The sequence below is a fragment of the Prinia subflava genome, chromosome 14 (genome assembly GCF_021018805.1).
Source record: "Prinia subflava isolate CZ2003 ecotype Zambia chromosome 14, Cam_Psub_1.2, whole genome shotgun sequence".
Taxonomy (NCBI): Eukaryota; Metazoa; Chordata; class Aves; order Passeriformes; family Cisticolidae; genus Prinia; species Prinia subflava.
The window spans coordinates 16,074,196-16,087,239 of record NC_086260.1 but is presented as its reverse complement, the minus strand read 5'-3'; the positions used below and the strand labels follow the sequence as shown (position 1 = coordinate 16,087,239).

The following is a 13,044-nucleotide window of genomic DNA, read 5'->3' as shown; positions in this document are numbered from 1 at the left end:
GGGAAAGGAGAGGGCATTGCTGGGAGTCCTGTGCTGAGTGTATCAAACTGGGGAAAGGAGAGGGCATTGCTGGGAGTCCTGTGCTGAGTGTATCAAACTGGGGAAAGGAGAGGGCACTGCTGGGAGCCCTGTGCTGAGTGTATCAAACTGGGGAATCAGGAGAGGGGCACTGCTGAGAGCCCTGTGCTGAGTGTATCAAACTGGGGAAAGCAGGAGAGGGGCACTGCTGAGAGCCCTGTGCTGAGTGTATCAAACTGGGGAAAGGAGAGGGGCACTGCTGAGAGCCCTGTGCTGAGTGTATCAAACTGGGGAATCAGGAGAGGGGCACTGCTGAGAGCCCTGTGCTGAGTGTATCAAACTGGGGAAAGGAGAGGGGCACTGCTGGGAGCCCTGTGCCGACTGTATCAAACTGGGGAATCAGGAGAGAGCACTGCTGAGAGCCCTGTGCTGAGTGTATCAAACTGGGGAATCAGGAGAGGGGCACTGCTGAGAGCCCTGTGCTGAGTGTATCAAACTGGGGAATCAGGAGAGAGCACTGCTGGGAGCCCTGTGCTGAGTGTATCAAACTGGGGAAAGGAGAGGGCACTGCTGAGAGCCCTGTGCTGAGTGTATCAAACTGGGGAATCAGGAGAGGGGCACTGCTGAGAGCCCTGTGCCGAGTGTATCAAACTGGGGAAAGGAGAGGGCACTGCTGAGAGCCCTGTGCTGAGTGTATCAAACTGGGGAATCAGGAGAGGGCATTGCTGGGAGCCCTGTGCTGAGTGTATCAAACTGGGGAAAGGAGAGGGCACTGCTGGGAGCCCTGTGCTGAGTGTATCAAACTGGGGAAAGCAGGAGAGGGGCACTGCTGGGAGCCCTGTGCTGAGTGTATCAAACTGGGGAATCAGGAGAGGGCACTGCTGAGAGCCCTGTGCTGAGTGTATCAAACTGGGGAATCAGGAGAGGGCACTGCTGGGAGCCCTGTGCCGAGTGTATCAAACTGGGGAAAGCAGGAGAGGGGCACTGCTGGGAGCCCTGTGCTGAGTGTATCAAACTGGGGAAAGCAGGAGAGGGGCACTGCTGAGAGCCCTGTGCTGAGTTTATCAAACTGGGGAAAGGAGAGGGCATTGCTGGGAGCCCTGTGCTGAGTGTATCAAACTGGGGAAAGGAGAGGGGCACTGCTGGGAGCCCTGTGCCGAGTGTATCAAACTGGGGAATCAGGAGAGGGGCACTGCTGAGAGCCCTGTGCCGACTGTATCAAACTGGGGAAAGGAGAGGGCACTGCTGAGAGCCCTGTGCCGACTGTATCAAACTGGGGAAAGGAGAGGGCACTGCTGGGAGCCCTGTGCTGAGTGTATCAAACTGGGGAAAGCAGGAGAGGGGCACTGCTGGGAGCCCTGTGCTGAGTTTATCAAACAGCGCACTAACAATGATCAGTGCGGGGCAAAGCGCTTTGTAGATGTTTGTCCCTGCTGCTCTTTTGTTGTGTTTTTCTGTAGAATATTTTCTTTGCAGGATAAACAGTTTAGATTTTGCTATGTTTGGCGTGTTTGTATTTGATTTGAAGCTTGTCTCGGTCCTTTACACAGAACTAGAAAGAAGAAATTAGAATTAGAAAAGTTGTTTGTTCTGTAAGCTGCTTGTTTTCTTTTAGGCATGTGGAGAAGTTGATGAGTAATCTTGTATATATTGACAGAGAGGATATGCCCAAATACAATTCTTTCTTTCTATCTCTTGCTGCAGCAAAAGACAAGGGAGAAAAGAAGCTCTTTGGTTTTGCATTCACCCCATTGATGAGGGATGATGGCACGACCTTGTCGGATGATATCCATGAGCTTTATGTTTATAAGGTACCAGTTCTCTGCAGACTTTTCACTGCTCATCTCCACTTCATTTCTTAAATGAGTAATGGTCACTACATTATCCTTCTCCCCCTTATTAGATGTGTGTGAGGAACAGATTAATAGTAGTTTCAAATTTTTATACATTCAAATTCACGTGGTTTGGATAGAGCCTTCTATTCTAGGTGCAGCTCACCTTTTCCATCCTGCTGCTGATGATTTATCTGTTAATCCCATCCATTTTGCCTTCAAACACGCTGGTGTCCATGAGCATTAGCACTTCTACCAGCCTAAGGCATTGCTCTGTGCCTTTGTAAGATGACATTGTGCTGCATTCAGATGCCTCGTGCTGCAGTGCCACATCTTGGCAGCCCTGCATCAGGAGATTTGGGCTTTGGGGTTTTTCCTTCCTGCTGATTCACCTGGGTTTATTTGTTCAGTACAATTTTCAGGCAGCAGCACTAAGTGTACATCTGGAAGATCTGATGAGTTTAACGAGGCAGTGGTTGGAGCCCACTCTGTAGAGCTGGGTCTGTTCTGGGCATGGCCAGGCCCCCAAGTGCAGCTTTCCCTTAGAAGTGTTGGTGTGCACCCACAAAAACCCCAGCACAGGCACTGCTGGGGAACTGCTGAGGGGCTGTGGGATGAGATGGACAAGGTACAGCTCCATCCTTGTGCTATCCCTGCAGTGTGATGAGAACAGCACGTTCAACAACCACGCGCTGTACCTGGGACTGCCCTGCTGCAAGGAGGATTACAACGGCTGCCCCAACATCCCCTCCAGCCTCATCTTCCAGCGCAGCACCAAGGAGACCTTCTCAGTCTCCACACAGCTCTCCTCTACCAAACTGACCCAGAATGGTGAGTTGCTGATCCCTCAGAACTGCCCAAGGCAGCAGGAATTAGGAAAGAGCAAACAAATTCACTATTAGCACTTTTACACAATCCAGAGTTTGTTTTTCTTGGCTTTTGCAGACTATCTAAGTAAATAAGACTTTTTTACAGCAATGTCCCTAAAGCACGAGCAGAGGGGAGTGGATTGTCCGCAGTGCAGTGTCAAGTCATACAGGGAAAAATGCAGCCTTCACTCTTTTTAAAGTACTTCACCATTCCTCTATTCCTTTCTCCATTAGCAGTACTGACTTATTCTATTTTTCCATTATATATATATATATAAAAATATATACATATATATCTCATTTCCCGAGAACTGTGGACTGCATCAAGAGGTGAAGTGTAAGGTGCTGAATCTCTGGTGGGTCTGGGGTTGCCATTCTTCCCTCTGTGTGTGGCTCTAGCTCTTCCTCCCTCTCTCTGCAGTGGATCTGCTTGCCCTGCTCAAATGGAAAGCTTACCCAGACCGAGTGATGGATATTCTAGGAAGGCTGAGACACGTCAGTGGCGAGGAGATTGTTAAGGTACTGCATGAAATTACAGCCTTTGGCAGGGAGTTCAGACCTGCAGACCACTTCTGAGGCTCGCTCTTACTGTGCTTTTTCACTCACACTGTGAACTTCCACCCTGTAGGAACTGGGATTTTATTATGAGGTGAAACTGGACAGGGAGATACACTGGAGAAATCAGTGCACAGTAAATCTGTGGGATGACAGCAGAGCTAATCCTCGGTCAAACGCTCTCAGCCACATGTGCTGGGCCCTCAGCACCAGTGGTCCCAGTCTGCAGTCCCACACAGCTGCTGCTGCAGACACAGAGCCTGGCAGGGGCTCCCTGGTGCCTCCAGCCAGCAGTGCAGTCTTTTGTCTGCCAGCTCATCATTTCACCAGTTCTGTAGCCACTGTTGCTCTACGTGACAATCTTGTGTGGCCTGAGCTTCCTTCGGGCCCAGGAACTTCCAGTTGTGTTTGAATACTTGTGGTCTCAGCAAAACAAAGTGCATTCCAGATACGCCTCTAACAATCTTAGGTGTGCTGGGAACTCTCCCTAGGAATTATTTCTACAAATCTGCAAGTAAAAGCTGATTTCTAACACAAACAACAAGAAGAAACTGAAGAAAAATCCCATCACTTAAGTAGTTTATCATTAAAGCCACTTCACTGTAACTCATGTGAGTGTTGCCATATCTGGAATGTTTCTCTTCATGGTAACTTGGTAACAGGAAAGGGGGAGCAAAAATCCCATTTATACTGGAAGTCTTCAAGAATGTCATGTTTTGTACACTTTGTTTGTAGGGCAGTACAAGTATCTGGTTTTATAGAGAAAGAAAAAGAAAGATATGGATTGAATTATTTCATGGGGAGAAGTAATTGATTCTCCCCATAAATCAGCTGTCATTTGGCTCTGGAATATGAAGAACAGAATGTAATAACTCAGAAAAAGATATTTTATCATTTCAGAGACTTCATAAATTGTTATAATTTATTTCTTGTTGTCCACATCTGAAATTTAAGTAGAGTAGATTTAAAAATTATGAGAGAATGTGCAGTTAATGATCTCCAGCAGTCTCCTTCATGCTCATCCTTTTGGAGACTGTGCTTTCAGAAGGAAATCACTGAACTGTCAGTGCTCAACAAGCGGTGGAGTTAAGGGTGGAAGAAGCAATTGGCAACATATTACTTGCCCCAATTAATGCTTGTTAGAAAAGCTTTACTTTCTGTCATTTAACAAAAATTTCAATATTAAACGTAATTTAATGTACTGCCCAGCCTCAGATTTGATGCTGAACAGTACCTGGGATTGCAGTGATTTGAGAATGAGAGAAAGTTGTTTTGCCACTGGTGTCAGGCAGCACTTCCAGTCAGCTTAAAGTGAGAGGAGCACTCAGGCAAAATTATGAATCAGGTATATAGTACATATTTCTTATTTTTTGGTTTTCTATCATTTTTGTTTGAAAATAATCCTTGCAAAAAGAAACATTTTTCTTAGTAAAATCAAATTAAAATCTGTCACATTACATGGGTGAACCTAAAATGATTTGTCCTTGGCAAATGTTTCACGAAGATATTAACATGTAAGAATGAACTAAAGCAGGGGAGAAATAACCTTTTGAATACAATTTAAGTTGAAATTCTTTGTTCATGTCATTTTAGTTCCTACAAGATATTCTGGACACGTTGTTTGTAGTTTTGGATGACAACACAGAGAAGTATGGTCTGTTGGTCTTTCAGTCTCTGGTAAGCTGCTGGATTTTTATTTATCTCATGCTCAGTGAGGTTTAAGTTTCTTATGATCATGTTGCTAGCATTGTGCTTCTGTCAAATATGAAATACTCAGCTGGATCCAGCTGTGTTTTCTGTATTGATCTTGGGTGAGGAGGGCAGGCTGACCTCAGCATATCCAGGGGCAGCAGTATTTGCTCTCGTGTGGGAGCAGCAACCAATAACCCCTGAAAACACAGCTGTGGCTGGTGAAAGCAGCTGTGACTGTCGAAAGCAGTGGTGGCTGGTGAAAGCAGCTGTGGCTGTTGAAAGCAGCTGTGGCTGTTGAAAGCAGCTGTGGCTGTGGAAAGCAGCTGTGGCTGTGGAAAGCAGCTGTGGCTGTTGAAAGCAGCTGTGGCTGTTGAAAGCAGCGGTGGCTGTTGAAAGCAGCGGTGGCTCTTGAAAGCAGCGGTGGCTGTTGAAAGCAGCTGTGGCTGTTGAAAGCAGCTGTGGCTGGTGAAAGCAGCTGTGAGTGTTTAAAGCAGCTGTGGCTGGTGAAAGCAGCTGTGAGTGTTTAAAGCAGCTGTGGCTGGTGAAAGCAGCTGTGGCTGTTGAAAGCAGCTGTGGCTGTTGAAAGCAGCTGTGTATTTGAATGCTCCTTGCCTTGGAACACTTGTCTGTGCACACTTGGCAGCTCCTTGAGCCGGGTTCCCCTCTCCGTGTCCCAGGTGTTCATCATCAACCTGCTCCGCGACAGCAAGTACTTCCACTTCCGCCCCGTCATGGACACCTACATCCAGAAGCACTTTGCAGGAGCTCTGGCTTACAAGTAGGTCTTGTGTTCCTCCCCTGGAGAGGTGGCATCCCCAGGCTTGGGGATGGTGGCACCATCAGGATCACGACCTTCCTGGCAGCAGTGTCCCCAAAAGTAGCTACTCACCTGGAAGTGTTCTAGCACAGCTGAGGGGAAAAGCTGCCAAATGGCACCCGTGGCTGAGCGTGGCCACTCTGGGCATTTCTCTTGCCCTTCCAGACTGGCAAATCTTTTTTTTAACTGAAGAGATGCTCAGCAACAACACAGTATCAGTTTGTAGTCTATACAGATGAGCTACCAACAGCAAATGCATTCCTCATCTTAAGGATGTTGGGTTACATGACTTGTGTGAAAGCTTAGAGAACTAATTGTAACCTCTGAAGTAGACAGGTATTCACATAAGATGTTCTGTTTGGTTACAATTTAATTTCAGTAGATCAGAAATCTAAATTTCACTGTCACTTTGAAGATCCTGCCTTATTTTCTGGTATTTAAAAGAGTCTTGCATCAGAGAATGTGACTGACTTTTTGAAATCAGTAACAGTCACCCTTCAGGGTGTTGGTTTTTCTTTCTTCTAGACCATTGCTTTTGTATAGCTGAGTATATTCTATCTTTGGCCTCAGTATACTATAAAAAACAACTAATAATTTCTTTTAAGCAATTCACATTTTTGTGTCATTAAAATAAATATAAGAATACTCTATCAATGGCAGGTGAAAACCCATAGATAGTATACAATGCTGGAAGGCATAGTCGTGTTCAGATGGTAAAAAGGTATTCTGCTTTGTTAATTAGCACCCCTTTCAGACAAAACAAATGGGTTTTGGTGGTCTGATGTCTGAAATAAAACATGAGTTTAATACAGCTTTGTAAGTTAGTTCAGATGGTCTCAGCAAAATAGAGGCAGGTATTTCCTTTGTGATCTCAGTTTCTAAAAGCTTCTTACTGAGATGAAGCTGGGATTTCTTATTAAAACAAAAGTATAGTTTGGTCTTAGAACCTTGCATTTATCAAAGCTATCTCTCTAATAACATCATTTTTATGTTCTCTTAGTTCCTCATGGTCCAAGTCAATTACAGATAAGAGATAATTTTCTGGTTTTGACACTTAAATAAATGTAAATAGTATGTAAATTCAGTATGAAGGACAGCTGTAACTGACCAGTGAGCTGAAGTGAAATGAGAGTGGTTTAGAGATCTCTCCCTAGACCCAAGGTGTTTGGTGTCTGTCAGAGCTGGTGGGTGTTTGGTGGCTGTCAGAGCTGGTGGGTGTTTGGTGGCTGTCAGAGCTGGTGGGTGTTTGGTGGCTGTCAGAGCTGGGGCTGAAGGCTTCTCCTCGTCCTGTCCTCAGGGAGCTGATCCGGTGTCTCAAGTGGTACATGGACCGCTCGGCCGAGCTCGTGCGCCAGGACCACATCCAGGAGGCCATGAGGGTAGGTACCCACCTCTGGGCCACAGCAGGGCTGGGGGCCTGCAGAGGGAGCCAGGGAAGGCTGGCATTGTTTAACTGGATTTTTATATACATAGCCACAATTTTAGTTTTAGGGGGAGATTCATTCTTATGCTGAAAGGATTGAAAGAATTAAGTCCCTTTAAGCCCTTTTGCAACCCTGTGGAGAGTTGAAGTGGGGCTTACATCCATGGCCAGTGCATAAACACTCTGTTGATGTGGGCTACACCTTGCCCTGCAAGCAGCAGTGGTTTTGACTGTATCAGGCATGGCTGCTATGGATCAAAGTTTTGCTCTTCATTTCTGGCTGTGACACAGCTCCATTGTAGCATGGATTGAAGTCCAGGAGTATTGTAAGCAGCAGATGAATGAGTCTCTAACTGGATGGAAACCCTCAGAAGCAGCACAGGGCCTGACCTACAGTTCTGTGATGGGAGCATGATGTCCCAGGGAGGCACAGCTGTGGGAAACACCAGGGAAGTTTTGGTGCTATTACAGAGAAACCAGAGAATAAAGAAAGTATTCATTTAACCACGTGTAACAGTAAGCCTGGAAGTCAGTGTGTTAAGTGCATAAATATAAGATGCCAACATTGCAGGAAGATATTTTCCTTTAAGTGAATGCCCTCCTGCACCTTCTGCCTCCAAGGGGGCTGTGTCCTATCACCTGAGTGGGGGCACTGGGAGAACTGGGAGCAGTGGCAGTGATCAGCACTTGGATTTGTCACTTGTCAGTACAAATACATGAAAGCTTTTCCAGGTGAGGGACACTGCCAATGCCATTATCTCACTTTCCAGATCCCCTGCTAGGATCCCAGTCAGGTAATACAAGGGCATTACTCCAGTGCTTGCTTTGTCTTTGTAGATATTGACATGCTTAGGAACATCTTCTTTGGAATTTTCAAGCACAGATTCATATGGAATGGTAAAAATAGGGCAAAGATGCCTTTTCAAGGAATTAGCAACTTTCTCATTCTTCTTTTTTTTCCATTCTTGTATGTTTTTTTAATTGCAAAAAAAGCTATTAAAGTTATGAGATGAGAGGAACATCTCCAGCTGGAATGACTTTGAGGAAGTTTTCCTGCCTCTCAAACCACTGATTAGTGCTTTGTGCAGCGCAGCAAATAGAGATGTAGGATATTGTCCCTATGATCTGCATTTGTTGAACCTCCTAGCAGTCCTGTTTGGAAACAGTAATGACAGGAATGCTGGACTGTCCTTCAGCAGCTGGGGTTAGGGAAGTCAGTCTGTGAATGGGGTACTTTGTGCCTCCAAGGCAGCTCTTTGCTTACTGGGGCTCTCGAGTGCTGGAACGTGGCTGTTCCCTCTGTGAGGGAGGTCACTTTGCAGACCTGACAGCCCAAGCCTTTCCAAGCACAGGAATTAAAATTACCAGCAGGGTTTGTGCAGACCTGACAGCACGTCCTCTGCCACCCACACTGCTGTCACATCTTGTTCAGACAGTTGCCTTTGCAGGTACCTCTTGCAGGCCCAAATTCAGGTCTTTATCTTCTCCCATTACAATGAAGCGATTGATTTCCTTCTTTGTTTCCAGATTTTATTTCAGGCATTTGGAACAAGTTTGTACCAAAGACATTATCACTGCTAATGTGTCATTACCAGTACCAGATTCTAGTGCTGGGGATTTCTGTGGTCTTTGATGTGTGCACTCCTTGCATTAGCAGTTCTTTGCTGAGAAAACAGGGGTAGCTCCGTATCCCTTTTTCCCTGAATTATCTGTCCAGTGTGTTGCCCTAAAGCTGGTGCTGAGATACTCTGCACTCTTATGGCTCCTGGCTGCTCGTGTACATGCAAATGTCTCAGAGCATTCTGGTTTCAAATCTGGCATTAGCAAAGAGAGTTCCAGAGGTTTGCTAAAATTTCTTACCTCCCTCAAGACTGCTCTTAATTCTGAAAACTTCCTGTGCAATTGGAGGAGTTATACCTGAAAGGACATTTCTGCCTCGAGCACAGCACCATGCTCCTTTATTGTGCCCTGTACAAAGCTCCACAAAAGCTGCACTTAGGAGCAGCTGCCCGTGCCTCCCAAGGGACTCCTGTAACCAAGTCTCCATGAATGCCTCCACAGCCAGTTTTGCTGTCCCTGAGGAAATGAAGAACTAAGGAATTGTGTCAAGGAAATGCCCTTCCAGCTTCAGTTATCTTCCAGCAGAAGATAGGTGGGTTTTTCCCAGATTAGGGAACCAACAGCACGGGCTTTTCTGCCTCAGGAGGTTTTCCCTGAGTCTTCCCTGCTGATCACAGGGCAGAGGTGCTCCCCTGTTACTGAACATGGACACAGACTGTGTTTGTAAGGGACCTGCTTTCATTTGACACTGATCTTTTGTATCATGCCAAACATCACTGAAGGCTGGGATTTTATCTCTGTGCACTTGTTTGTCTTTAGGCACAAATACTCATCATACATGTGATGTTGGAGGCAGCAAGAGCCAAAGTCAGTCCTGGTTTGTGATTTTGGCATGCCAGCCATATGTGCAAACACTGGGCACTCTGGTTCACTGCCTGTGTGTGCTCCCTGTCTGTGCTGAGGAGGTGCAGGGTTCTGGGCCCTGCTAGCTCAGGGGAATTATGGAGGCTCACACACAAGTGCTCAGACTCACTGCAGAATGTAATCCTCACACTGAAGTTCTGAGCGTTCAGATGAGATTTCTGGTTGTGTGTACTGAACCCCTAAAGCAGCCCCTGGGAGCACTGCATGGGCTGGGTTTGGTGTCAGCCTTGGAGAGCTCACTGGGAACCAACTGGCCTTGGCCTGGAAACAAGCCAGGAACACAGCTGATGTTTGCTGGTGAAGTCCTTTGGTGTAAGGAAGTGTCACTGGGAAATGGTTTAGTACAGAAGTACAAATAATAACTGCTGAATTACCAAAGCTGCCATTATTTCTGGGGGAAAAATGCTTAAGAGTCAATGGCATTTTGAAATCCATGATGGCTTTATGAGGAATTTCACATTCCCATTCTATATCCTTAAAGCTGTGGCATTCTAAAACTTACAGCATAGCATTGCATACTTGTGCATATTGGGTGGTGGTTCAATGAGGGACTCTTATGTATGCAAAAATATCTCTTGGGAGCAAACTCTGGTTTTGAATTAACTTCCAGTTTCCCAGCACTGAAGTGAGACAAGAATATTTTCCATGGAATACAGTGAAATGTTACTAAAGTTTCTGTACAGCCTATGATTGCTGAATGTCCAGCCTGTGTTTTCCTGTGTTGGACTTTGAGGATATCATCAAACCATGAGTTATATCTTCCCTTAATCCTGCTCTGCTGGTGAATCCTGTTGAGCACCAAGGGAAGGAGTGATGTCCCTGGTATTTGGCATTTTGCATTCTGGCACTGGCAGTTGTGCACAGCCAGCATCGAGGAGGTGTTGAAGTGTCACCTTGCTGGGCTGGTGTCTCAGAGCTGTTGATAGGGCAGTGACTTGTTATAGCTGCTCAGAACAATGTGTTTTCTTCATGGTCACTGCTGCCAAATAAATGCAGTTCTAAATAATGCCATTTACAAAATTCTGAAAGAAAGCAGAACAGCTTCTTCCAACACTTCAGTCATTGTGCCAAGTCATGAGAAAACCAGATGTTTCTTACCTTGACCAAAATTTTCCTCAAATTATGTAACTCAGATTTGTCTCTTTGATGTAAATGCATTCTTTTTCTGTTAGTGGGACATGCAAGTAACAAAGATTATTGGTTGAGAATGGGTACTTGCCTAAGAGTAGCTCTTCCCCAACTGAATTATGTAACTTATCAAACCTGTTTTTCATTCTCCTTTCTAAAGCTCAAGAATTTAGTTATTATGCATGTGGAGTCTTTCCTGGTTCTCTTTAAAGCTCCTTTATTTTCTTTCTCTCTTTTTCTCTGTCTTGATCTCCTTCCTCTCCTGCTCCTTAAGGCCTTGGAATATCTTTTCAAGTTCATTGTCCAATCTCGGATCCTTTACTCCAGAGCTACTTGTGGGATGGAGGAGGAGCAGTTCCGTTCCAGCATCCAGGAGCTTTTCCAGTCCATCAGATTTGTGCTCAGCCTGGACAGCAGGAGCTCTGAGACTCTCATCTTCACACAGGTTTGCTATTTCCTACCTCCCACTGGCAGACCACGAGGCAGCTGTTCCTGCAGGGGTGGGAGTGTGGGCACATGGGGGATAAATGCAGGTCAGTGCAGTTTTCCCCCATACAAGCTGCTGATGCTGAGGAACAAGACACCCATTAATGGCATTAGACAGAGGCTTTGCACAGGTGAGCTGGACTGGGGCACTCTAGGAGGAAGTGACTTCTCACATGAGAATACAATTTTTGCTGTTTGCAAAAGTAAACTGCGTTTTCAACTCTCTCATTCCTGTGTCTTATGGTTGGCCTCAAGAATTTCCAAATCCTTCATTACAGTACTGCAAATCAATACTTACAGTCACAGCAGCATCACAATGAGAAGTTCAACTGATGTATTTGCACTCAGATAAACAATTCCAGCATGTGCTAAAATTGCAGTCAGGACCACGTGCAGCCTGACCACAAACATGTTGTGATGCCCGTACTCATATTTAATGCATCATTAAATCTGGCCCAGAGGACTTCATGGAGATTCCATGTGGGCTGAAGCCAATACTCAAAGTGAGAGAGGATGCTGCTGAGTTTTGGTTCAGTTTTAAAGACCACTGCACTGCATTACATACCCCTGCATTGAAGTTTTAAACGTCGAACATGCTGGTTTTGCCTCTGCTCAGAGAATGCCAGAATGGAGCACCCAGAGCTCCCTGGCAATGGGAAGGTGGTTTGGAATCACTAATGCAGAATTGCAGATGTTGGGAACACCTGCTGTATTTTGCCAAGAAGCAGCTGCTGTGAGCGTGGCAGCCAGGCAGTGACTCTGCTGCTTCAGGAAGCTGCAGTGGAGTGATCTCTTTCTTAAGGAGCTGCTCTGGAAGATTAGAGAACAGCTGCTCTCATGCTTTATTTAATCACCATTTAGTGGGTATAATAAGATGTGCCAAGAACAAGAGGAATTGGTGCACACAATTTTGCAGACAAAGTGATGGTGAATGGAAACATTATCTTCTAAATGTTTTCCAGTTGTGTTGGTCCCAAACATAGAGGGAGATTACTTTGAGGATGGGAGATTTTCCCTTTTTCTCTTTGTTTCTCTTTTTGATTTTTTTTCCTCCTTTCTCTCACTATGGTACTTCTTACTTTGGACTTCTGTAATTTGTAAAGCCTGTCCTTGTTGAATCTTTGAAAAGTTTACTTTTTGTTTCCCCCTTGCCACTGTGTTGCCCCCTGATCCCATTGCCCCGTAGGCCCCCCAGCCTGGAGGGCAGGCGAGCGGAGCCGGGACAGGTGCCCCACAAAAATCTGGGGGCACAACAAGGCCGACATTTAATTCTGTAAGTAATGATCCCCAGGACTGCTCAAGTGTTTCCTTGTGGATGTTCCCAGTTACTCTCTTTACCCTACCCCAAACACTCTTTTCCTACATATAAACTGGAGTTCGATGTTTAAGTAGCCAGTACTTTAAAACTTGGAGATGAGGAATATTTCAGTTATTCATGGAGCAGTTTATGGCATCCACACACCAAAAAAAAAAACCAGTAGTGAGGGTGCACACAAGATTATATAAGTCAAACTGTTCAGGGGAGCCAACCATTTGTTTCTTATTTGATTATTATCAAATAAGAAATTATTATCTGGAAATCTGGACAATTGTTAAATACCCACAGAAATGCTTGAGGCCCTGGCAAACATGATCTCCCTCACACTTGTCCTCTTCTCCAGGATATTTGAGAGATCTCAGTACCTCAGTTTTTTTCCAGCAATGAGAGTAAAACTGATTTCCTTCCTCCCAGGCAATTAG

General features: G+C 45.5%; 2 protein-coding genes across 2 annotated transcripts in view; one reads left to right on the top strand and one right to left on the bottom strand.

The window, feature by feature from the left end:
• Positions 1-13,044, bottom strand: part of DCAF1 (DDB1 and CUL4 associated factor 1) — a 321,374-nt gene that overhangs the window by 190,281 nt on the left and 118,049 nt on the right. The window lies entirely within an intron of this gene.
• Positions 1-13,044, top strand: part of DOCK3 (dedicator of cytokinesis 3) — a 155,746-nt gene that overhangs the window by 89,110 nt on the left and 53,592 nt on the right. The window contains exons 14-20 of the mRNA XM_063411958.1: positions 1,723-1,829; positions 2,510-2,681; positions 3,141-3,238; positions 4,868-4,951; positions 5,644-5,744; positions 7,081-7,162; positions 11,093-11,263. Of these exons, the coding sequence (XP_063268028.1) occupies positions 1,723-1,829; positions 2,510-2,681; positions 3,141-3,238; positions 4,868-4,951; positions 5,644-5,744; positions 7,081-7,162; positions 11,093-11,263 (815 nt within the window). The remainder of the gene's footprint in view (positions 1-1,722; positions 1,830-2,509; positions 2,682-3,140; positions 3,239-4,867; positions 4,952-5,643; positions 5,745-7,080; positions 7,163-11,092; positions 11,264-13,044) is intronic.